At 50.0% G+C, this 26,527-nt stretch overlaps 1 protein-coding gene across 1 annotated transcript; it reads right to left on the minus strand.

Annotated features, from left to right (window-relative positions):
• Nucleotides 1-428: 428 nt before the first annotated feature.
• On the minus strand, nt 429-26,527 carry ASB13 (ankyrin repeat and SOCS box containing 13). The gene is made up of 6 exons (XM_017513165.2): nt 26,392-26,527; nt 15,551-15,738; nt 13,666-13,816; nt 10,520-10,654; nt 3,266-3,457; nt 429-2,388 (listed from the first exon to the last, which is right to left on the minus strand). The coding sequence occupies exons 1-6, from the start codon at nt 26,432-26,434 to the stop codon at nt 2,261-2,263; spliced, it is 837 nt and encodes a 278-aa protein (XP_017368654.1). The 5' UTR covers nt 26,435-26,527; the 3' UTR covers nt 429-2,260.

The following is a 26,527-nucleotide window of genomic DNA, read 5'->3' on the forward strand; positions in this document are numbered from 1 at the left end:
TTTGCAGCTTTCCGGAACAACTCAGACCAGAGAAGCAGGCAAACCTGTCTGCAGTCACAGCCCTGAGTAATGGTGGAGGAGAGCCCAAAATCCCAGTCACCTGGTCTCGTGGACAGCGTCTGTCTCCCCCAAGAAAAGTCCACATCAGGGTGGTGCCAAAGCCGGCACCAGAAGACCTCGGGGAGAGACGGGAAGGTGTGCATCACTGACAAGCACAGCGCTGCCAAAAGACCTAGAACGCGGCAAGACGAGAGCAGCCCCCTCCATCCACCCAGGCCGCACCCACCTCGCCCCTCCGTGCGCCCAGGATGCGCCCACCTCGCCCCTCCGTGCGCCCAGGATGCGCCCACCTCGCCCCTCCGTGCGCCGAGAACGCGCCCATCTTGGTGTTTCTGCCCCATGAGAAAAGGATTATGTGAACACAGTGATGCACTTTATTCCACTTTTATTGTGCAACAGCCGTGGGGACCTGATTCTGAGCTAAGTGCTCTACTGTGAGACGTCACCAGATGTCATTGCTAGAGGCAAGAATCAGTTACAAAGATGAAAGGGAGGAACCTAATGCTTTTTTTAATGGTTATTATTCCATGCAGAAACACTGATTGATCCAGAACTGGTATCTGAGCCGGTGACCGAATGGAAATGCTCTTCTTCTCAGTGTAAGAGGAAGCCCCAGGACAACGGCTGGGAACGCTGGAGGAGAGAAACGCCCCGGCAGCCAGCGTGAAGTTTTTCACCCGATTTGTGGCTCCACCCCCACGAGTCCACGAGGAGAGGCATCCAGTCTTGCAGCACGAGGGGCATCGCCGTGGGCAGCTCGGGCTCACTCTGTTCTGCAGTCTGGGACGCGAGCTCAGGCTGCCTGCGTGCATCCAGTGAGTACCACGTTCCCGTTTCTGGGCACAATGTCTCTAGGACAGGCCTGACCCCTTCTCCATTGCCCCAGAAACCACACATCCCAGAACAAATCATGCAAAGGTCCTCCAGCTTAACTCCCTGTTGTGGGTGGGGTTCTTAAAATTGATGAAGACAAAGACTCAGGTGGCTCATGCAGTCAAATGGGCTGTGAATCCTCCACCTGTGGCTTATCATGCAGAATGACCTGTTACTATTACTGTAAGATGGGACTGCAAGGTTTTCTTCTCCTGCCTTGGCTGCAGTCCCATTCCCATCCTACTCAAAGCACTGGGACAATGCTGGGTGCGTGACAGATATTCCACGAGTATCCGCAAAACCAAATCGTGAGTGAGTGATGGTGCTCCTAGGTGCAGGCAGCCTCCTTGCTAATTTGATAGCTTCAAGGAGTTAGCAAACTGCAGGTTGGGTGAATTCATTTGACAACCATAGAAACAGATGAAAAGTAATGCCCAGAGTCTCCAAACGGCCCTTTGCACTGGGAATGCACAGCCAAGAGAATGTACACCTTCATGCTGCTGTCGGTTTGAACGGCTCACAAGCAAAACCTTAGAGGGACAGCATACACATCCTCTAAAAGGCTTTTATCCTACATATAAACTTTTTACAAGACTTTGAGACCTAATACTGAAGATACATTTCCTAAGAAACTCAGTGCTACTTGTGGGGAATACAAAGCCAGGGCCTTCCCTGAGGAAGACCCATAGAAAGCCCCTGAGTGGTGGATGCGCCCAGGCTCAGGGTGGGGGGCGGGGGGGCTTGGAAAGTCCTCCAGGAAAAACATCCACACGGCAGAGAGCCAGCAGAGCAGTGGTCTCAGGCCACGACTCCAGGCTGACCTTCCGTGGCCCAGCCACTCCCTATGAGCACCGAGGGCAGTCCTGGTGCCCACCCAGACGTGGTGGCCTGCACCTGCGACCTGTGCACCTGTGCAGGCTGCCCAGGAAGGTGGGAGTCGGCAACCAGGCCCTGAGTCCCCAGCTCTGCCAGCCTCCTCTGTGCTCCCCGAGCCGCCTGTCCTTACAGTGCCTTTGAGGATGGTCTGTAAAAGAGGAAAACTGGACAGCTGGGCCCACGCCCAGTGAGAGGGTAGCTTCCAAACAGTGCAGGGCCACACCCACAACTGTGACCTGAGACCGAGGCCTTCCCAACGGCTTGGAAACATTCTCCAGGATCCAGGAGAGAAGCCCAAAGAAGAGCGCAGGAAGGGACTCGAAGGAGCGTTGTTGTGTCTACAGCAATCACGCTGCTTCAGAGGAACGGGCAGAGACCCCTCTAGGGGCAATGCTGGGCACAGCAGGGGCAGCCAGCAGTGAGTGGCAGCTGCCCAACCTCTGCCTGCAGCTCAGTTGTAGGAGAGGTAATCGATGAGCCGGGGCGGAATGTTTAACTTGGCGATCTTCTCCAGCCCTCGGACACCAGTGGCCTTCCTCAAGCTCACCCTGCAGAGCTGTGACAGAGTCAGAGGTGTCTCTGTAAAAGGGAATAAGGAAGGATGTGAGGTTAGTTTAAGGAAGGAGCACAACACCTGCAAGCAAGTAAACTCAGATGGAATCAGAAATGCCTCCCTTTCCCCTGGAACCAGGATGTGTCCTGCAGGCCTTCTCTGTAAGGACAGCCAGGAACGCCAGGGAGGGAGCCCAGGAAATGAAACTCGGGTGATGTCAACTGGATTGCATTTTGTGGGTTTGGGTTTTTTTGCCTTTTTTTTTTTTTTTTGAGATGGAGTCTCGCTCTGTCATCCAGGCTGGGGTGCAATCTCAGCTAATGCAACCTCTGCCTCCTGGGTTCATGTGATTCTCCTGCCTCAGCGTCCCAGGTAGCTAGGATTACAGGCACCTGCCACCATGCCCACCTATGTTTTGTATTTTCAGTAGAGACAGGGTTTCCCCATGTTGGCCAGGCTGGTCTAGAACTCCTGACCTAAGGTGATTTGCCCACCTCAGCCTCCCAAAGTGGTGGGATAACAGGTATGAGCCACCGTGCCCTGCCTGGTTTTGGTTTTTTGAGCCACAGCATTATATTTCAGCACCCAGATTTGTCATCAAGCAACTAATCTATAGCTAGAAGGCTCTTCTGTCGAACATCCAGCATGGGAGGCACAGGTCTGGCGCCAGGCAGGTGTCAGCTGCAGCTCCTGCTGCCCCAGGCCACAGGCCACAGGGAACCCAGGAAGAGCTGGGGCAGCAGTACAAACAGCCCCAGCAAAGTGCCCAAGGGTCTGTCCTAGTGCAAAGGGCAGGAGCCAGGACTAACAGCCTAGCTCTCCACTGAAGCCCACAGGGGGCCGGCCCAGGCTGAAGGCTGGAGGGGGGTGGGGGGGGGGTGGGCGCTCAGTGGGGTGCCTCACTCTCATAGTACTCAAGGCACTTGGCAGGAGCGCTGCTGCTCCACGTGTAGTCAGACGGCTTCTTCCCACGGTTGTCCCGGGCGTAGATGTTGCCACCAAACTCAATGAGCATCTCGATGAGGTCGACATTCTTGACCTTGGCCGCGTGGTGAAGGGCCGTCTCATGAAGCTTTGCGGCATTCACGTTGGCCCCTGGAGGTCAAGAGCCGGGAACAGATTTCACCGAGAAAAGAACTTGGAGTGGGGGCTTGGGGAGACAACCGCATGCGTGTGCACGGTAGGCAGAAGCAATCCCCATCCAGAAGACAAAATCGAGACAGACTCTACCATAGCTTTCAAAAATGTTTTCAACATCCAAAAGCAGGAATTACTTATTGTTCCCCCTCATGAGAACAGAGGTAAAGGCAGGCAGTGATAATAAATAAATAACTGGAAATAGAACCAGAAAGAAGAAAAACAATACAGAAAACATCCCGAGTTATCGGTTCTAATGCCCTATCAATCTGCCTTCAGGGGTCCTGACGTTGCCGGAAGTTCCAATCAGAGCCACTCCAGCATCCCCGCCTGGCCTGCAGCACAGATACACTGTGCTGCTTCCTCTTGCAGGACGGAGGCTCTGGAAATACTGGATGGATGAAGGAATGAACATTCCTTAACAATGCATGTTCTCTTACAAAAGGAAAACAGATAATGTACCCAAAACAGTAGGCAATTCAGAGAAGAGAGTGAGCTTTGCACTCAACTTTCTCAGGATAGGAGCAGACATTCATCAAGCTGATTAAAAGTAAAGTAGCACAATTAAAAAAAAAGAAAAAAAGACATTCAGAAAGACGCAAAGGACTAGTAGCTAAGTATGGCTTTTTTTTTTTTTTTTTTTTGAGACAGAGTCTCAGTCTGCCCCCCAGTCTGGAGTGCAGTGGCACAATCTTGGCTCACTGCAATCTCCGCCTCCAGGGTTCAAGCAATTCTCCTGCCTCAGCCTCCCAAGTAGCTGGGATTACAGGTGCCCACTACACCCAGCTAATTTTTGTAATTTTGTAGAGATGGGGTTTTGCCACATTGGCCAGGTTGGTCTTGAACTCCTGGCTACAGGCACAAGCTGCCACATCTGGTCAAATACTGCATTTTTTAAATGCACTAAAAAATTTTGATAAAAATATTTTTGTAAAACATCATTCTTAGGGCACAGCCATCATTAATCCCATATAATAGACTCTCCCAGGGCTTCCGAATTCTTTTGGAAGAAAATGCTATTCTCTTCGAAGTCTGTTCCTCAGTAACAAAGGAGGTTATAAGATAAAATGAATAAGAAGTATTTTAAAGAAGCCAAGCAAATCGCCCAGCATCAGTAAAATAATCTGCCAAATAACAGATTCAAACCACAACCATAAAATATTATCAAAAGTGGGATTTTACAATGAACAGACCACCAGCATGCCATCACTTACCGACAATTTCATAGGGTCAGAAGAGGAGTTGAAGAGTGGAAAGCTACATTTTCTAGTTCCTGTGCTCAAAAAGTATCCGAAAAATCCTGCTTTCTGTTTTAAAATGTTTTAATTCCCTAAAAGCACATAAGAACCATGCGCATAACAGCATTCATGCCATGATCCTAAGAATGCCCCAGCCCAGCCGGGCGCAGTGGCTCACGCCTGTAATCTCAGCACTTTGGGAGGCTGAGATGGGCGGATCACAAGGTCAGGAGTTCAAGACCAGCCTGACCAACACAATGAAACCGTGTCTCTACTAAAAATATAAAAATTAGCTGGACGTGGTGGCGGGCGCCTGTAATCCCAGCTACTCAGGAGGCTGAGGCAGGAGAATCGCTTGAACCTGGGAGGTGGAGGTTACAGTGAGCTGAGATTGTGCTACTACACTCCAGCCTGGGCAAAAAAGAACAAAACTCCGACTGTCCCAGCCCTCCAAAGTGATGACAGAAGTGAAGAAAGTTCTTTCCGCTTCCCACAGCCAAAACTCAAGTCTGGGCAGGAAAAGGTGCAGGGAGCCAGAGTAGCCCACCTCCTCTGGGGGAATCAGCAGCAAGGCTGCTGTGAACTTCGGGTGAACTCCAGAGTAGTGAAACCATCCTAGGGGAATGTGTGTGTCTCAGAGAAGAGCAGAGAGGCCTAGAAAAAGATAACCAGCTCTCACTGACCTTGCTGCAAGATAGCTGTTAGCTGAAGCATGTTAACTGAAGTGTGAGAACTATAACCACAAGCTGTTCTAAGTAACTGTACCCTCCCTCTGCGATGTGCTTTGTAAACATATAAAATAAAGTACTTTGAGGCAGGTGGGGGCCGAAGAGACTGATGCCATCAGCTTTCGGACCACCTGGTCCAGCTTTATATGTGTCTGTCTGTATGTGTGTCTTTATCCCCCGCCATTCCCTCTTCCGTCTTTGAACACTTGTGCAGCGCGGGACACAGCACACGCCAGAAAAAGGATCTCTCAATTAGGAAAAACGCTAAATTACCTAGGTCCTGAATTTGGCAGAAATGTACTACAAAAAAATAATATTTAAAAGCAATAGATTAAAAAATATTTTCCCCACAGTTCATCCTCTCTTTCACATAAGGGGTTTTCCTCCAGTATAATGTTGCAATCATGAAAGAAGTAAATCTTAACACTAAGCATACACTTGTAATGAAAAACAAATTGTACCATCCACAGAATCTAAAGTTCAAGTAGCTTTCTCTCATGTCATTAATTCTGGTAACATTCTTGCCAACTGGGTAAGAAAGTGATGATCTCTATTTTTACAAAAAAAAAGAAAGAGTCCCAAGGGAGGCACAGCTACTCCCTCGCCGTCAGGGGGAAACATGGCTGAAAAGAGCTCTAAAAATCACAGTCCCTGCCGCGCTCCACAGACGAGGCCTTGGCCAGGGGCTCTTGCAGAGAGGCAGCCTTCCCAATGCACAGCTTTTCAAAATGTGTGCTTGACATCATTTGACTGGGTGAAAGGGAAGGAAGGTGAACAAGAAAGGAAATGAAATTGTGAATAAAGAATTGAAGTGAAACAGCAGGCCGGAGTGCACACAGCAGCATGGACAGACCCTGAAAGTATAGCACGACGTGAGCCAAGAAGAGAGTGAGCGAGGAAAGCCCATCAGCTATGTGCATTAAAAATACACGCCTCAGCGCAGTGGCTCATGCCGGTAATCCCAGCACCGTGGGAGGCCCAGCCAGGCGTATCACCTGAGGTCAGGAGTTCGAGACTAGCCTGGCCAACATGGAGAAACCTCGTCTCCACTAAAAATGCAAAAATTAGCCAGGCACGGTGGCTCATGCTTGTAATCCCAGCTACTTGGGAGGCTGAGGCACCAGAATCACTTGAACCCAGGAGGCGGAGGTTGTAGTGAGCCGAGATGGTGTCACTGCACTCCAGCCTGGGTGACAGAGCAAAACTCTGTGTCAAAAAAAAAAAGAGGGGAACAGATACAGAGGAAAGAGAAGGAAGAGAGAAAAAGAAGGAGGGTAGGAGAAGGAAAGAAAGCAGCTTTGTGTGAAGCGAGGATGGCGACATACATTGAACTGAGAGGCTTGAGAAAGACTCAGACAAAGACAGAGACAGAGACAGACAGACAGAGAGACAAAGATGGGGAGCTAGGAAACAACCAGGGAATTACATGCTCTGAACTTCATCCTTCAGAGAAAAGGGGTCAACACAGGCTCATTACCAAAATCCTGCTTTCAACGCAAAATAGGATTACAGTGGATTGCAGAACCCGTGGCCAGCATTGAAGGGACCTTCTAAGACCTTGGCACACCCAGGCTGGCGCAGTCCTGGAACATCAGCACAAATAGCCCAATATGTGCTTGTTAAAACTAGAAAAAAAATTTTTTAATTAAAATTTTTTAAAAAACAAAAATTTTTAAAAATTAAACAATTAAAAAAAATTTTTTTAATTGTGCCTGGGTCAGTGCTGAGAATGAAAGTGGAGGCATGACCGTCCTTAGGAGCCACTTCTGAACACTCCTGGCAGAGTTAAATATTCACTGTCAGCGATCAGATTAAAAATTACCTCACCATAATAACCGGACTTTCACCCTCCCCCACCCCCCGCCTCCTCTGCAAATACAATCTGGTTCCTGGACTCGCCTCACCACCTACAAAGAGCCAGAACCACCATCTCCACGTCCCACATGGGGTGCAACGTGGCTGCCTCACAGCTCAGCTCTCAAACTGCACACAAAAGCACCTGCAATCATGTGGCCCTGACTGATGCAGTCCCTCCCCCTCTCCACAGTAACTGGTTCAAATGACACAGGCTTGAGCCAATCAGAATTTGGCAAAGTTTGGGCAAGGGGACTTGGAGAGTGCGGGAAAAGAGATTTTCCACTCTTCTGTTTCTCTAAAGACACGGTCCTTGGCTTTCCCCAAGGATCTATGATCTGACCCCAAAAGTTCAGAATCACTGCTTCTTAAAGCATCTGTGTGTGAGGACATGGGGCATGCTGCTGTTTCTCTCTTCTTCTCTGCATGTTTGAAATTTTCCACAGTGAAGAAATGGTTCCTAAGGAAAAGATGATTATCCATCTGCTCTTACAAGGTGTGTTAGAGGAGACCACCCGAGAGGAGGGTGAGAATCAGGAATCCCACGTGGAGCTGATGGCTGGACGCTACCCACAGCATCGAGTTGACCACAACAATCACAGTGGGGAGGCTTCCCCAAGAAAGCCGTATTCATCTAACTCCCCAGGGGCATGCGAACTCCCGGGAGAGCCGCAGGAACCCTGCTTCAGGGTGACAGTGGGCATCACAGCTGCCCCTCCCTTTCCTGGTCATGTGGCAGACGCAGGAGCAGACCTGGCCTCAGCCCCAAAGTGGGCCCCGCCTGCTCCAATGCCTCTCCCCTGACCACGCTCATCGGTTCTAATGACCCAGGCTTCAGCCCATCAAAATTTGGCGACGTTTGGGCACCAGGACCGGGGAGGGGTGTGTGAAAAGGGATTTTCCACTCTTCTGAAAGAGTCCCCAGAAAGCTTAACACAGGAAACGTCTGGCGTGCAGGCCTGAAGCCACTGTAGCCCCCATGACCTTTCTCAGGGAAGCCAGAGGCTTAGGATAAAGCCAACCCTGAGGAAAGCAGAATTGCAAAAATCAAAGAAACTGAGGCCTGAGTGACACCACAGAACCTCTAGTCCAGCCACCCCTAAACCTGCTCTGCATCTCATCCCTGAAACCCCCTGAACTAGAAATGCCTGCCACTGTTTACCAGGTGGAAGTGGCTTCCTCTTACCGCAAAGGCGTCACAACTGATATGAAGTCCTACCTGATCCAGAAAGGATGTTTGCTTTAAACACTAAGTTGATTTTTTTCCCAGCAACCACACCAAAAGGAACCAAGGTAAAAACGGAACCAATGTGTACCGAGCTCACAAAGGCTTGACAGGAATCACTGCCCTGTGTTGACAGAAATGGATCCAGCTGTCAGGAGAAGCTCGACTGGACACACGGACGTCTGCTTCCAATGGAGACATTTTTAAGGCAGCGTATAAAAAATTTAAAATACCCTAACAATTATTCTTACACAAAATGAATCTTTTCCACAAAAAGACGTAAAAGTGGCACATGAAAGCAAATAAGGTTCTCCAATAGAAAACTACATATAGGGCCGGGTGCGGTGGGTCACGCCTGTAATCCCAGCACTTTGGGAGGCCGAGGCGGGTGGATCATGAGGTCAGGAGATTAAGACCATCCTGACCAACATGGTGAAACCCCGTCTCTACTAAAAATACAAAGAAAATTAGCTGGGTGTGGTGGTGGGTGCCTACAGTCCCAGCTACTGAAGAGGCTGAGGCAGGAGAATTGCTTGAACCCAGGAGGCGAAGGTTGCAGTGAGCCAAGATCGCACCACTGCACTCCAGCCTGGGTGACAGTGCAAGATCCTATCTCAAAAAAAAAAAAAAACTATATAAAACTAAGCTCAAATGGCTGTCATGGGGCAGGGGTGGATTCATGATCTTCCTATCCTTAACAGGTGTTTTGTTGTTGTTGTTGTTAGAGGTGGGGTCTTGCTATGTTGCCCAGGCGGCTTCAAACTCCTGGACTCAAGCAATCCTCCCTCCTCAGCCTCCCAAGGTGCTGAGACCACAGCTATGAGCTGCCGTGCCCAGCCATCCTGAGCACTTTTGTTTTATTCTACACTGCACCCAGAATTTGGATGGATGAGATGATGAAACTAAAATTTTCCCTCAACAAAACATTTAAGTTGGGTTAATGGAAAAAAAAAAACCCTGTGCCAACAGTCACTTTGGCTACATTTGAAAACTTCTGCTATAGATAGGTCCTGAACCTGCTCCTCAGTTGGTTGGGTCTTTTTAGTTTTGATTTTTTTTTTCCCTCCTTGGGAATCTCAATCCCGAGTCTTTTTTGAACACCTGACAATGGCCTGGATTCCAAACGCTCCATTCTCCTAAACGCTGCTGACTCCACTTCCCATTGCACCCCCTTCTCTCTTGGATTCAGGCAGCAACCTCACCAGGCCGCTGTGGGGACAGCGGGCTGTGATCTCTAGAAATAGTCACTGGCATTTGTTGCGTACCTACTAGGACACACCAGGCACCAGGAAAAATCCCAGTCCTCCCAGCCACCTGCAGCACAGATTCTTCCAGTCCTCAAATCTGTAAACTGAGGCCTGAGGTCTCAGCTGGCAAGCGGGAGAGCCAGCCTCTAACCTTGGTGCCTCTGACTCCTCTACCCAGCTCTCTGCCAGGCACAGTGCAGGTAAACACTTGCCCAGGTAAATGCCCGCTCAGGTAAATACGCTTGCAAGGAAACACCTGCTCAGGTGAACAGCCTTGCTAGTGTATACCCATTCAGGCAAACTTCTCAGATAAATCTGTAAATATGCACTCCGTAGGTAAACACCCACTCAGGTAAATACTCTTGCAAGGAAACACCTGCTCAGGTGAACAGCCTTGCTAGTGTATACCCATTCAGGCAAACTTCTCAGATAAATCTGTAAATATGCACTCCGTAGGTAAACACCCACTCAGGTAAATACTCTTGCAAGGAAACACCTGCTCAGGTGAACAGCCTTGCTAGTGTATACCCATTCAGGCAAACTTCTCAGATAAATCTGTAAATATGCACTCCGTAGGTAAACACCCACTCAGGTAAGTACTCTTGCAAGGAAACATCTGCTCAGGTGAACAGCCTTGCTAGTGTATACCCATTCAGGCAAAATTCTCAGATAAATCTGTAAATATGCACTCCGTAGGTAAACACCCACTCAGGCAAACACCCACGCACCTGCTTTTAGTAGCATTTTGACACAGTCCAGATGCTCCCGGGCACAGGCCACGTGCAGAGGGGTCCCAAAATGGCAGTCATGTGCTTCCAGATTGGCCCCGACGTCAATAAGAAGCCTCACGCATTCGGAACTCCCTTGAGACAAATGGAAAAGGCAGGACATGCCCATGAATATGGATGCTGGAGACTACAAGCACAACAGACGCGGCAGCTGCAGCAGGCCTCCATCCCCAGCGCAGGGCAGAGAAGCCAGGCAGCCCTCGTCCCGACCTAAGGAGGCGTTCATGCCCCGCACGGCCTGCCCTCAGGAAGCCAGGACACAGCTCTGCGTGCCCCTGAGGAGGGGAGGGCTCATGGCCCACCCGGCAGTGGGAGAAACAGGCCTGGCTGGCCTCTTGCTGTGAGAACAGAAGGCCTGGGCACCACCTAGAATGGGCCAGGGAAGACTCTCTTGCTGCCCCCCACCACCCTGTGTCTACCCACAGCTGCCGGCACTGAGCCCAGCCTCCCAGGAAACCCCCCAGACTTTCTTAGGCAGGTCATCCTCCTGTGCCCCATGGCAGCCACCTCTCCTGCTTCTCTTTTTTTAGACAAAGTCTCGCTCTGTCGCCCAGGCTGAAGTGTAATGGCACGATCTCAGCTCACTGCAACCTCCACCTCCTGGGTTCAAGCAATTCTCCCAACTCAGCCTCCCAAGTAGCTGGGATTACAGGCATATGCCACCATGCCTGGCTAATTTTTTTTTGTATTTTTAGTAGAGTTTCAACGGGGTTTCACCTTGTTGGCCAGGCTGGTCTTGAACTCGTGACCTCAGGTGATCCACCCTCCTCAGCCTCCCAAAGTGCTGGGATTATCAAAGGCATGAGCCACGGTGCCCGGCCTCTCCTGCCCCTTCGGCGCTCCCCTTCCTGGATCTGTAATGTGGATTTGGATCGCGGTTCCTCCACCCTCCTGGCCCTGTGCAGTCTGTCCAGGCTCCAGCCTCTGCAGTCACTGAATTACCTCTTCACTGCTGGCGGCTCCCCGATTTTCCCCACCAGCCCACAGCCATGTGCTGGCCGCTGTATCCTCTAGTAATTTTTTTTTTAATCTGTGACATTACATATATACATGTATGTGTGTAGATAGATACAATACAGCTCAATTCTACAATGTATATTTTATACATTAAAATATTTTCTGACACTAGTGCACTTCTTACATTGATTTTTATGTTTAATGTAGTTTTTCTTCTGCAGAGCTACATTGAAAAAAGCTGATGGATAGTGAATTTTACAATTGATAGCATCTAAGGAACAACTAAATATATTATTTATATGAGGGAAAGGCTAGTTGAAAGAAAATCACCATAGTTTATAATGGGAATGAAGTCCTTTTATCAGAGTTAAGCACACAAATATGATTGTTCTGCCCTTAGATTTCTGAACAGAATGAGAGGCAGAGTCAATGTTTGGCTGCAATATAGCATTTACACAAGATGGCAAGTATTCCTGGGGATGCTGTAGTCCCAACAATACAATCTTCTCCAGTCTAACATCACAGTAATCTTTGTTGGCATTAAAGCTATTTCATCTCTGGCAGAGTAACATTCAGTGGATGGATTAGGAGTCTTATCTTGCTAAAACCGGCAACATCAGGAATCGACAGATGAGTGACTTCTGCAAATGGTACCTGAGGGAGGACTATACTTTTTTTCTTGAAGTTTCCAGGGATGATCCTAACACTGCAGGTGGCACAAATGATGTGGTGGAAGAAGTTGATTTTTCTGAATTTTTTTTTCAAGCTCAGATTAGGTCCTAGCAGATGAATGATCTAGGTTCGGCTGTGTTTTTTGGTTGTTGTTTTGTTTTGTTTTAAGCAATGGAAGGAAAAAAAACAAAAAATTTTGTTCCTTTTCTAGGTACAGAAATTGATACAGCATGTATCAATTCCCCATAGCCATGTGCTGGCCGCCGGCCACTGTCTCCCATCCAGAGCCCTTTCCCTTCCTGGGGTCTCCACTCCTAGCTCAAACCTGACTCACTTCTGACCTCTCAAGCCTCCTCTTTGTACCAAATCCTATGGATTCCTCTCCCAAGCCTTCTAAATGAACCCATCCCACTCCACCAGCCTACTCTGAGCACTGGGCACCTTGACCCCTGCGATGGTCCCAGGTCACCCCTCTGCTTCCAGGAGACCCCAACCACCATCGCCACCTCCGTCTATCTGCACATGGAGGGCCACTAAATGAAGCTCCCCGAAATTCTGTTTTCCTGACCCTCAACATCTGCTCAGAAACCTTCAAGAGCTCCCTGGAGCTGTAGTCTTTTCATGTATGAAAAGACTCCAAAGTAGGGGGTAAACCTACCCCGCAGTTTACATATCTGTGAACCACAGACAGCCATGGCTCTGCCAGCACTATGGAAGGGCACACACCCCAAACCCCGCACCCCAGACGTGCATCCAAAGACAAAGGCCACACTGGCCAGTCACAATACAAGCCACAGTTTGCAACCTTTGCCCACAAGACTAGAATCCAAACTCCTTACTCTGTCATTTAAATATTGTCCCACCAGCTGGTCTCACCCTAAATTTGAGTCCTATCCACTCCACTCCACTGGGAGCTCCTGATGCAGTAAGACAGGACAAGGACTGTTTCCCACGCTCGCGGTCCCCTCTGATCTTCCCAGCCTCTGCCATCTGCCCGTTCTTGGAGAGCAGCTGAGGTCCCACCTGCGCCCTGAGCCTGCGGGGCCAGCACTCTGCTTTGGGAGTGCTGCGCACAGCCTCCTGGCCCAGGCTGTCAGGACACGCTGCTCCGTCATCTCCCATGTCAACCAGGGGCCTGCAGCGCAACCTACAGCAAAGCCCAGGTGAGCCTCTGCCAAGTCCCCCAGGCCCTGGTGCTAACGTGGAAGGGCCCGAGGAGCCCAGGCTTGGCCTCAGAATCCTACCAGAGAGTCACCCACCCAGCCCTGGACGAAGACCTCAAGCTTAGAATCGCCACAGCTGAGTCACCAGGAGCCAGAAACAGACTCGGAACTCTCCTTCACCGGCCAAGGGCTCCCAATGCCATCCACTCTGCTTCACTCCCAAAGTCCTTTAATCCTGGAAAGGAAGAAACTTCCAGGGCCCAGCTGGGCCAGCCCAGCCATCTGCCAACTCACCACTCATGCAGGCCTCATGCAGCGGGGACGCTGTGTACAGGGGAGGGTTGACCTTGGCCCCGTAGGACAGCAGGAGCTTCACACACTCGATGCTGCCCGAGGCGCAGGCATCACAGAGCGGGGTGCTGCCATCAATGTTGCGGGCGTCCACCTCATGGGAGGAAGAAACAGGCGTCAAAGGGCAGGGAAACGCCACGCAACCGCTTTCCCATCCTGCCGCAGTTCACCTTTGCACACAGGTTTGCTATTACGTGCTAGGCAAGGACACTGAAAGAGACAGCACGTGGCTAGGGAGCACCCACAGCCTCCAAGTACAGAAGTCATCTCATTCAGGATTCTTTTCTCTCGGGGCAGGATAAGCTCAGCCACCCCCTACCCACCCCTGCCCCAAACACCTGCTAAGCACAGTGCAGAACAGGGGACCCCTAGGTTGCAAGCTGGGAGAGGCAGGCTTTAAAAATGGGTTTTAAGGAGCCAGGTATGGTGGCTCATGGCCTGTAATCCTAGCACTTTGGGAGGCCAAAGTGGGCAGATCACGAGGTCAGGAGTTTGAGACCAGCCTGGCCAACATGGTGAAACCCCGTCTCTACTAAAAATATAAAAATTAGCCAAGCATGGTAACACGTGCCTATAGTCCCAGCTACTCGGGATGCTGAGGCAGAAAAATTGCTTGAACCTGGCAGGCAGAGGTTGCGCTGAGCCAAGATCATGCCACTGCACTCCAGTCTGGGCAACAAAGTGAGATGCCATCTCAAAAAAAAAGGGGGGGGTTTAAAAACTCTAACCTCAACTGGGCATGATGGCTCACCCCTGTAACCATAGCACTTTATAAGGTGAGGGGGCACGGTCACTTGAGCTCAGGAGCTCAAGACCAGCTTGGGCAACATGGCAAAACCCTGTCTCTACCAAAAATACAAAAATTAGCTGGGTATGGTGGCATGCACCTGTGGTCCCAGCTACCTGGGAGGCTGAGGTGGGAAGATCACTTGAGTCAAGGAGGACGAGGCTGCAGTGAGCTGTGATCATGCCACTGCACTCCAGCCTAGGCAACAGAGTAAGACCTTGTCTCAAAAAGCCAAAAACACACACAACTCTACCCTCAATGGGAGGCTTGCCAGAGGCAGCTTACCACACCTCCCCTAGTGAGAAAGTCTGAGGCCAGGAAAAAGGCAACTCCCCAAATTAGCAAATTTTATTTAGCACTTGTCCAAATTCATCTTCTGTTTGGGTACACACTGACACTGGTTTCATTCCAAGCTTTTGGGAAGAGTAAACAGTACACCATCTTGCCTTCTTCCCCGCCAATCCCCCAGCTTCGACTCTGAGACCAGAGCTCTGTGTCCCTTATACGTTGGCCAGGGGTGTGCAGGGCCAGCGTTTGCCAGCTCGGGAGAGCCAGCTGCCAAAGTGCCAGGAATTCCGCTGACCAGAAACCCCGGGTAGTTTAACACCAGCCAGGATGGGAACATTTACACCAGGGAAAGCAGCAACACGTTTTGCTTCTGCTCCTTTTTTCAGAGAGTGGGCTGGCCAGCATCCCACTGAGGCATCCTGGAGCCAGAACCCTGCTATTTGGGCCCAAGCAGCAGCTCTGCGTCCAGGCCAGGCCGCCCCTGAGAGCCTGTATCTAGGCTGCGGCCACCTGCTGACTCCTGCCCACCGCAGGGCTGGCGCTCCCACCAGCAATTTGCTCAGGCTGCCCTTTCTTCTACCACCATGACCTCCTAACAGCCGGGTCCACGAGCACTTCTCACCCATGGGCTTCCTGGTCCTTGTGTGCAGTGGATGCAGCGCAGCCCCCACCCTCTCTCCCCGCCTTTCCGAAGTTCTCCTCCATTCCAGCAGCTGCAGCCAGTCTGGGGATCTTCCCTGAACGGCCACTCACCTGGGCCCCGGCCGCCAGCAGCAGCTGCACGCACCGCGCCTGGCCCTGCAGACTTGCAGCATGCAGAGGCGTGATGGAGTCCACAGTGACCTGGTTCACACAGGCGCCACTCTCGATCAGCTGCTGCAGCTGCAGGCTCTCACCTCTCTGGGCTGCCTCATGCACAGGGGTCCGCTCCACCCAGAAACCTGGAAAGGAAGGGGACCTCACGCTAAGACCCTGCCACTTCCATCCAGGACAAATGAGCATATGTAAGACTCCAGGGTCTCTGATGCCACCATGGTACCATCCGTGATCATGCAATTGTCCCAGCACTTCTAGAAAGACCCCTGAGCCACCCCCACTGCCTGAAGGCTGGAGTCCAAGCTCCTGGCCTACAAGAGGCTCTGTCCTGCGGGCCCCGCTGACCTCCACGGTCCACCTCCCACCACCGCCCTGTGTAAACCCCACTCTGCGCGCATAGGCCTTCACCACTCCCCCACAGCTCTACACCTGCACCTCTGCGCACATCCTTCCCACTGACACACCCACCTCTGCCCCCTGCCAATTGTCCACTCTGGTAAAAAGTTTACATCCTCCAGGTGGGCCCAGGTAAAACAACTTCTCTGGGAAACACTTCCCACAACGCTCACACATACACATTCAAAGTCCTGCACTGACAGTGTCTCCTGTGTGAGTGCCCTAAGAAATCATGTTTTCATTACTCAACTTTAATGGCTTCCTCAGGCTTGTGTACGTACAAAGTCATGTCATCTGCAAACAAAGATCGTTCAACTTCTACCTTTCTAATGTGGATGCCATTGATTGACTGATTGATTTTTGAGATGGAGTCTTACTCTGTCACACAGGCTGGAATGCAATGGCGTGATCTCAGCTCACTGCAACTTCTGCCTGCCAGGTTCAAGTGATTCTCCTGCCTCATCCTCCCGAGTAGCTGGGATTACAGGCACGTGGCATCACACTCAGCTAATTTTTATACTTTTAGTAGAGACAGGGTTTCACAATGCTGGGCAGGCTGGTCTTGAACTCCTGACCTCAGGTGATCCGCCCGCCTCAGCCTTCCAAAGTGCTGGGATTACAGGTGTGAGCCACTGTGCCTGGCCCTTTTATTTCTTTTTCTTGTTGAATTGCTTTGGCCAGGACTTGCAGTGCCATGTTGAACAGAAGGGGTGAGAGCCAACATCCTTGTCTTATTTCAGTCTCAGGGGGAGAGCATTTGGTTGTTCACATTTAAGGATGATGTTAACTGGGTTTTTCTTTTTTTTTTTTTTTTTTNATGCAATGGCGTGATCTCAGCTCACTGCAACTTCTGCCTGCCAGGTTCAAGTGATTCTCCTGCCTCATCCTCCCGAGTAGCTGGGATTACAGGCATGAGTCATTGCACCCAGCCTGTTTTTTTTTTGTTGGAGATGGAGTCTTGCTCTGTCACCCAGGCTGGAGTGCAGTGGTACCAACTCGGCTCACTGCAACTTCCACCTCCCGGTATCAAGCTATTTTCCTGCCTCAGCCTCCTGAGTAGCGGGGACTATAGGCGTACACCACCACGCCCAGCTAATTTTTTGTATTTTAGTAGAGACAGGGTTTCACCATGTTGCCCAGGCTGGTCTTGAATTCCTGAGCTCAGGCAATCTGCCCACCTTGGCCTCCCAAAGTGTTAGGATTACAGGCGTGAGCCACCACGCCTGGCCCTTTATTTTTTCAGTCTCAATCAATCATAGTGACCCTATTTCCTATAGAGCATCCTACCCAACTGTAGCTAAGGAGAGGTGAGGGAGAGTCTGCGAAGAGGCCTCTAAGCTTCCACGCTCTGCTCACTCCCAAGAGGGAGCTCCAGGGGAAGGCTGTCTTCCTCCCTTCTCTGAACACTGCCAGGATGTGAATTTGCACCTGCTGAGCCATCTGGCTACCTGCCTGAAGACAGGACCTACAGGAATGGCAAGGCCGGGAAAGACTGGAATCTGGAGGACAAGTCAAGAACCATCAGGTGCCTGGAACCAAGCCGATGGCGGGGCTTCCTGTCTGGTAAGAGTCACATTTCTTTCTTCTATTTCTTTTTTTTTTTTTTTAAAGATGGGGTTTCACCATGATGGCCAGGCTGGTCTTGAACTCCTGACCTCAGGTGATCCACCCACCTCAGCCTCCCAAGTGGTAGGGTTACAGGCATGAGCCACCGCGCCCGGCTAAGAGACACGTTTCATTACTGTCTAAACCAGGTGCAGACAAAATCTTGGTAACTAGTACAGATCGTAAACTCCCCAGACGCAGAAACCATGCCTATGTTTTCTCAGCACCCATCTCGGACACGGAGGAGTCTTCTAGAAACTTTAAAACGTCATAAATGACAACAGTGCTGGTCGGAAGCTGACATATCCTTATTGCCAGCTCCCCAGCTTCAAGCAGACAAGATCACATCACACACCTCTTCTCAATCAACAGTTTCCTCTTACTATTCCAACATGTCCCTGAAAAATTTGCCTATCACCTGGATCTTCCCCAGATCATACTTTTACAAAGTGTATCTGGGCCGTGTGCAGTAGCTCATGCCTGTAATCCCAGCACTTTGGGAGGCTGAGGCGGGCAGATCACGAGGTCAGGAGTTTGAGACGAGCCTGAACATCATGGTGAAAAAACCCCGTTTTTCTACTAAAACTACAAAACAAATTAGCCAGGCATGGTGGCATGTGCTGGGTAGTCCCAGCTACTCGGGAGGCTAAGGCAGGAGAATTGCTTGAACCCAGGTGGTAGAGGTTGCAGTGAGCCAAGATCGTGCCACTGCACTCCAGCCTGGGCAACAAGAGCAAAACTCCATATATTAAAAAAAAAAAAAAAATTCTGCAGCGAATTTCCTCTGCAGTCTAGCCACATCGGTTAGTGTTGATGGCTCTGTCTGCTTCTTAGCAATCCCCACATTGCTCCCCCCACCCTCACCTCTGCTTCAGGCACTGAGTACAAGGTTACGAGTTCCCTGGCACCACAACTGCTCAGAACTGCTCAATGGAAACTCAGCTCAGCCTCTTATCAGCTTACCCCAAACCCAGCTTCCCTGAGCATCCATTTCTTTACCTATAAGTTGCAATACTATTTTCTCTGCATAGGTGGACTATGAACATTAAACGAATTGAAACATGTAAATGCACTTAAAGCGTGGGGCTGGCACCGAGTCATTGCTCAATAAACGTTGTCTGCAGTATTTTAGCCTCCTACCTGTCTTGCCCACAGCCAGAGAGCCCGGGTGACCCTATGTCAGGAAGTGGGGACCAGGGAAAACTGAAGCACAAAGGAAGATTCCATCTCCACAAAATGTAAAAGTCAAACTTGTGTAACTTTCTACTTACCATCTCCAGGTGGTCCTCAGCCCCACAGGAGTAATGAACAGTAACCCACTGCCGTCCTGCGGTTAGTGAAAAGTGGCTTAGTGTCACTTTAAAATTAATCCACAGGGAGCAAAATCCCAAGGGTAGAAGGAGAGGTTGCCACTTGGAACAGAAGAGGAAGGCAGGGTGAGGCCTAGGCCTTGCAGCAAAAAAGAAAAGTGCATCTCAGGAGTCTACCTGAGCTGGGAAGGCGCATTCCCGACCTGCCTCCACTCACAGGATATCCAGGTGCATTTAGTGTCTCCCGCTGCTGCACTCAAAGAGGACTAAGATGCAGCAACAGGCAGCTCACAGTCAGGGACCAGGGAATAAATGTGCAGATATTCACAACATGGGCCGGGCGCAGTGGCTCATGCCTGTAATCCCAGCACTCTGGGAGGCCAAGGCAGGTGGATCATGATGCCAGGAGTTGGAGACCAGCCTGACCAACATGGTGAAACCCCGTCTCTACCAAAAATACAAAAATTAGCTGGGTGTGGTGGCACCCGCCTGTAATCCCAGCTAATCAGCAGGCTGAGGCAGGAGAGTCACTTGAACCCAGAGCGGGAGGTTGCAGTGAACTGAGATCACGCCACGGCACTCTAGCCTGGGCGACAGAGCGAGACTCCATCTCAAAAAAAAAAAAAGATAATTCACAACATGACAACTGCAATCACGTCTGGTGATGGGGACTCAAAAGCAAGAGCCCCAGCGCCCAGGGATGGCCAGGAGGTCACAGAAGCTGCAGAGCTGCAGCTGGGTCCATCTCAGGCACTGCTTACTTGCCTGTGGACCCCAGCACCTGGCACTATCCACGAAGATGCTAGTGTCCATGTGGTTGCTCAGTGAGTGAGTGGATGAGTAAATGAATGGAAGGAGTTACTAAAACCAATGATAAGTCTGTGTAGCAGTGAAGCAACAAAAGAACCAACGTTTTTGTTTAAGAGGCTTTTACCCATTCTTACAGAGGCTAGGATAATTTTAGAGCATTGAGATAATATGCAAAAAGAGCAATCACGTAGTTTTAAAATTAACTCTGGGATTAAAAGGAAAGCATGTAAACAAGTAGTTATGTTTTGTTAAAGATTTATAGGAGCACTGTGACCTGATCAAGGACAAAGATGTTCCCAGCCTCCTTGGACCCTCGCTGGTGTCCAGATGTCAGTGGTCCTCGGTTACCTCTTGATCCCAAAAGCCTCCTCTTCTTACGGGCTCAACAGAATTAAGAAACCGAAATCTGAACTGACTTAGATGGCACTTTAGACACTTGTTTACCATCTTCCTGGTTTGCTGGCTCCCAAATAAAACTGCCACCAACTCTTGTCACTTCTGTTTGGCTTTTGAGCAGTAAGCAGCCGAATCTGGGTTCAGTTATAATCATAAAATTTTTAAAAGGAAATCTAATTTGATTTCCCTGTATGACCAACCTACAAAGAAAATGCAACTTATTTCTAGTGAATCACATCAACTGCTGTGGTCTTAGCAGCAGCAATTAAGAGCAAAAAGCAGCAGCAGACATGATAAGAAAAAAAAAACTTCCGTGCATCAAAGGGCACGATGAGTGAAATGGCAACCCACAGAATGGGAGAAAATACGTGCAAGTCATATACCCGATGAGGAGTTAGTCCAGAATACACAAAGAACTCCTGCAACTCAACAACAAAAAAAACCAAATAACCAGGTTTAAAACTGGGCAAAAGATTTGAACAGGCATTTCTCTAAAGAGGATACACAAATGGCCACAAGCATAAAAAAAGGTATTCAACATCACTGATCATTAAAGAAATGCAAATCAAAACCACAATGAGATACTGCCTCACACCTGTTAGGATTATTAAAAAAAAAAAAAAAAAATACATGTTGGCGAGAATGTGGAGAAACTGACACCCCTGTGCACTGATGATGGGAATGTAAAATTGTACAGCCACTGTGGAAAACTGTACAGCAGCTCCTGCAAAAATTAAACATAAGAGGTCACATGATCCAGCCACTCCATTGCTGGGCAGAGCTACAAAAGAACTGAAAGCAGGGTCTTGAGGAGACATTCATTTGTACACCCACGTTCACAGCAGCACTATTCTCCACAGCCAGCAGCTAGGGCAACCCAAGCGTCCAATGGAATATTATTCAGCTTTGGGAACAAAGGAAATCCTGTCCCATGCTACAACATAGATGAATCTTGAGGACACTATGCTGAGTCAAATAAGCCATTTCTGGGCCAAGCACTGTGGCTCACGCCTGTAATCCCAGCACTTTGGGAGGCCGAGGCAGGCAGATCACTTGAAGGTAGGAGTTCAAGACCAGCCTGGCCAACATGGTGAAACCCCCCTCTCTACTAAAAATACAAAAATTAGCCTGGCATGGTGGTATGCATCTGTAATTCTAGCTATTCAGGAGGATGAGGCACAAGAATCGCTTGAACCCAGGAGACAGAAGTTACAGTGAGCTGAGATCACACCACTGTACTCTAGCCTGGGTGACAGAGCAAGAGTCCATCTCAAAAATAAATCAATCAATAAATAAGCCATTTCTGGCCAGGTGCGGTGGCTCACACCTGTAATCCCAGCACTATGGGAGGCTGAGTTGGGCAATATGGGGAAACCCCATCTCTACTAAAATTACAAAAATCAGCTGGGCATGGTGGTCCATGCCTGTAATCTTAGCTACTCGGGAGGATGAGGCAGGAGAATCACTTGAACCCAGGAGGTGGAGATTGCAGTGAGCCAAGATCATACCGCCACACTACAACCTGGGTGACAAAGCGAGACTCTGTCTCAAAAAAAACACAAATGAGCCATTTCTGAAAAGACAAATACTGTATGATTCCACTTATGTGAGGTCTCTCGAGTAGTCAAAGGTGGTTGCCAGGGACTGGGGGGAGGGGAATGGGGGAGCTAGTGTTTCATGGGGACAGAATTTCAGCTTTACAGGATGAGAAAGTTCTAGAGATCTGCTGCACAAAAATGTAAATGTACTTAACCCTACTGAAATGGACACTTGAAAATAATGGCTATGGTGGTAAATTCTGTGTTATGTGTTCTTTACTACAAGTAAAAATAGAAAAATTATTTTTTTAAAAAAGTAACCAAAAGCTGGAGGCTGAGACAGGAGAATCGCTCGCTTGAACCTGGGAGGCGGAGGTTGCAGTGAGCTGAAATCATGCCACTGCACTCAAGCTTGGGCAATAGAGTGAGACGGAAGGAAGGAGGGAAGGAGGGAGGTAGGGAGGGAGGGAAGGAGAGAGAAAGAAAGGGAAAGAGAAATAAATAAATAAATCCTGGACAATCGACGCTCCCAGAAAAGGACAGCCGAATGTAGCATCCATTCATCTCTGCCTGCTGTCCAAACCACATGAAAATGATACGGAATAAAAGTGGGGGCTAAGCCCACAAAGACAAAGAGATCACAGAGGAAAAGAGAAATAAAGGATTTCATGGTGACAACTAAAGACAGTCTATGTGACAACTCAGCACAAAGAGAGTGCCTAACACATGGCACTTACCACTATCACCAAATTACTTTGTGTTGTTTTTTTTGAAATGGAGTCTCACTCTGTTGCCCAGGCTGGAGTGCAGTGGCACCATCTTGGCTCACTGCAACCTCTGTCTCCCGGATGCAAGCAGTTCTCTGCCTTAGCCTCCGGAGTAGCTAGGATTACAGGCACCCGACACCATGCCTGCCTAATTTTTGTATTTTTTTTAATAGAGACAGGGTTTCACCATCTTCGCCAGGCTGGTCTTGAACTCCTGACCTCGAAATCCACCTGCCTTGGCCTCCTAAAGTGCTGGGATTACAGGCGTCAACCACGGTGCCTGGCCAACTATCACCGAATTTTAATAGCACATTGCAAATTTCAGTTTTAGTGCCATTGAAACCCAAGGAAAAAATATTGATCTTTCTTTTTCTGTGTAGAAACTCCCATTTAAAAGTTTGGGCTCAGTGTTTTGTTGCTATGTTGATATTTTTCAACCATGTCTTTTTAAATGTTTTCATTAGGAATCCCCAAAATATTGTTTGTGGGTAAACTTGAGGTCAAACAGCAGACTGACTTTAAGATGTGTTCAACGAGGCAAAAATGCCAGTTTGCCTTCTTAGAGGGACAAAATGGTCAAAACTCATGAAAAGTGGGGAAAAGAGAGGGAAAGAATAAATGAAAGCAGACGACGAGGAGGAAAGAGGTGAAAATAGGGGGCTAAGGAGGAAAGGAACCCGGAGAAAGGACCGAAGGTATCAGGACAGCCGGGCGAATATCGGGCGTTTCCTTCCACCAGCATGGCGCTAAAACCACAGTGAATTCACCGGCTTCACTGCATTATCCCTCGTCTCCTCCCCAGACTCCCTCATCACTCACCCAATTATCTGCTACCCGACTCCTCCCTTGCCTCTGGTCCACCCCAAAAGGCGGTGGCCCAGGGAGCACAGGGAGGGTCCCCCAATCCCAATCCCACCCTCAAGGCCCTGTGGGAGCTCAGGCTCTGACTCAGGACCCCTGAGCCCCGACCTGAGGGACGCTTTTCATCCTAAATCACCTAAGCCTCAGTTTCCTTTAGGATAGCAGGCACCACCTCCCTGGGCTGCCTTGTAGAGAAGGACCATCCAGGTACTGTTCTGCCCATACACATGCTTCCTAAGTCTTTGTAACTTACTATTATTTCCTTTGATATTTTTTGGCTCTAAATAGGCTTTTCTGGTTTTGTCAACATGCCCCCTTTGATTTCCTATTTTAGGATGAAATAGCCTACACTCCAGGTAATTCTCTACCCGTTAGAAATGCCCTGGACTGCTACCCTAATGGATTCTCCCTCTCCCTGCTCTGACACTGAAATCAAGAACGACAGAGCTGTGTTTCTGATTAAACACGGAGGATCTTCTCTGCCCATCCGCAAAGATCCCACTCAGCTGAGGGAACCTGGGTGGGGAGACATACATCCACATAAACAAGTAGAAAACAAACAGGCTGGGAGTGATTTCCAGACCATGGCGGGGGCTGAAGAGCAGGCTGGTGCAGTGGCCAACCAGGATGGAGAAGGCGGGTTTGGCACCTGGGGTGGAGGCCAGCGAAGAGCAGGGAATCTGAGCTCCCCCTGGGAGGGTGCTGAACGCAATGGGATGCGCAAATCCCCATAAAGAGCAGGAAGACACTCCCTGCCCCACCCCACCCTGGCTTCCCAGAGCAGCAGCAGGCAGAGCTGAAGACCCAAGGCTGCAGGAGTCAGGTCTCCAAACACTGAGCCAGCAGAGAGGGAACACAGGACCCGCCACTCACCTGAGGGGCCCGAGGAGACTGTCTGGGGATAATTGAGGGGCTGTGCATGGAGAACAGCGAAGCCACAGGAAAACATAAGAACAGCGGCCATCTCCAAGAAAAGCAAGAACCCACAGGAAAACATAAGAACAGCCGCCATCTCCAAGAAAAGTAAGACATTATACAAGGAGAGAAACACAGTCCCCACATAGCAAGTGGCTCAGCTGCAATATTCACATAGTTTCAATAATGTCAACACTGAAACCTGATTTTAACAATAACACAGTTCTACCAGAGGACCCTGGGGGAACGTATGGGGGAGTCGGGGAGCAGCCAGTAGGTTAGAGGTTCGTCTCCCACCGAAGGACATCAATAGGGAATGCAGAATCAATCTTTCTTTCTTTCTTTCTTTTTTTTTTTTTTTTTTGAGACGGAGTCTCACTCTGTCACCCAGGCTGGAGTGCAGTGGTGTGATCTTGGCTCACTACAACCTCTGCCTCCCAGGTTCAAGTAATTCTCCTGCCTCAGCCTCCCAAGTAGCTGAGATGGCAGGCACCCGGCCACTATGCTCAGCTACTTTTCGTATTTTTATGTATTTATTTATTTAGAGATAGAGTTTTGCTCTTGTCACCCAGGCTGGAGTGCAATGGCCCGATCTTGGCTCACTGCAACCTCTGCCTCCCTGGTTCAAGTGATTCTCCTGCCTCAGCCTCCCAAGTAGCTGCAAATACAGGCGCCCACCACCATGCCCAGCTAATTTTTGTATTTTTAGGAGAGATGGGGTTTCGCCACGTTGGCCAGGCTGGTCTTGAACTCCTGACCTCAAGTGATCCGCCCGCCTCAGCGTCTCAAAGTGCTGGGATTACAGGCAAGAGAGACTGCCCAACAGCTGAAAACCTGAATGGTTTAGTTGGACTACACCACACTCAGAATTAGAGGTCAAAATGTTAAAAATGAATAAAGCTCCCACAGTTCGCCTCTACCGCTGCTGGGATGGCAGTATTGTTGTGGATCCAACACATTCAGCTTATTCATTACATTGGGAATAAAACGTATCTGCAGAACTTATTTGGGGATAAATATATTAAATAAAAAATGACAATGTCAAAAATAACAGTGAACCTCAAAAGCTGCGCATTTATGAGTTTAAAATATGCTTTTCTTCTACAGATGCATCCCTTAACAAATGATGCAGAAGACATGCTCCGAAGTGATGTCATGAACAGAAATATTAAAATATGTGTTTAAATAAGCTTCCCTCGTTAGCTATTCACTGCTTATTCAATAAAGCTAACCAAATGCAGATAGATCACAGTGTCAGGATCAAAGTCTTGTGCTTGCCTGGACTGGAATGCCAAGTAAAAACAGATGCTTATTCGGTATCTTTGATCATGCCAAAGCTGGTTATTTTGCAGTCAATTAAAATATCTTTGCCTTGCTATGACTGCAACTTCCTCTTCACCTAAATTTACCTTAAGGCTTCTCCCTCTTAGGTACGCTACTGTTTTTACCGGAATGAATATACCTTAGATTTTTTTTTTTCTTTTTAGGCTTTGATGGAGCTTCCACCGTTCATTTCAGTGACCATATGACTTCTTCGTAGGCAGCAAAAAATTTGGTTCCCCAAAGAGCGTCCTTCCTTCAAATCCATTTCATACTTCGGCTGCTCGGATGGTAAAGGGGACTGCGAGCAGAACTGGGACAGCACTTTTCCGAGTGTGCCGAGGTGCCCCAGGGCCACCCTCACTCAGGAGCGGACTCGGGGTCACGCAGACGTCTCTGCAGGATGCTCGGACACTGCGCCACGGCCTCACGCGCGCCCGTGGAAGGGAATTCGGCTCTCACCGTGGGCTCGCGCCGGGCTGCCCCGCGAGGGGGCACCGTGGGCGTTTCCCAGGCTCTCCCCGCCACTGGTCAACGGCCCTGCACGCGCCCCACACCTTCCCCAGCGCGCGCGGCGCTCAGTGGGTTTGCGGTTGCGAAACCCCACACCTGGCGCGCCCCACGGACCGCAGCCCCACAGTGCGCGGGCCCAGGACACGGCGCGAGGCATGAGAGCCCGACTGGGATGCGCGGCACCCCGGGACCCTGCTCTCCCCGCAGCCCACCCCACCAGACGCCTCCGCCCACGAAGCCAGCGCGGAGCGCGCCACCGGCTCCCCGGCGAAGGCCCTGGGATGCGCCGCCAGCCCCTGGAGCCGGCGCGGCGGCCTCGCCCTGCCCCCCGCAGCGCCCGCACGCACCCACGTCGCCAAGGAAGTAGCCGTCCGCCGCCCGGGGCTCCATGCGGCTCGACCGGCGGCCGCGCCGCGATTCGGGGCGCAGGGACCTGGGACTGAACCCGCGGGGCCGCTGGGCGGGGCCAGTCTGCGCGGGGCT

The sequence above is a fragment of the Cebus imitator genome, unplaced genomic scaffold, assembly GCF_001604975.1.
Source record: "Cebus imitator isolate Cc_AM_T3 unplaced genomic scaffold, Cebus_imitator-1.0 Scaffold487, whole genome shotgun sequence".
Taxonomy (NCBI): Eukaryota; Metazoa; Chordata; class Mammalia; order Primates; family Cebidae; genus Cebus; species Cebus imitator.

Excerpts from the sequence above, each read along its gene's own strand:
- ASB13 (XM_017513165.2), bottom strand. The coding sequence starts at position 26,434 with ATGGAGCCCCGGGCGGCGGACGGCTACTTCCTTGGCGACGTGG. Across the intron at positions 13,817-15,550 it reads TGCTGGCGGCCGGGGCCCAG|GTGGACGCCCGCAACATTGA; the intron begins GTGAGTGGCCGT and ends TCCTCCCATGAG. Across the intron at positions 2,389-3,265 it reads GTGCCTTGAGTACTATGAGA|AGACACCTCTGACTCTGTCA; the intron begins GTGAGGCACCCC and ends TCCCTTTTACAG.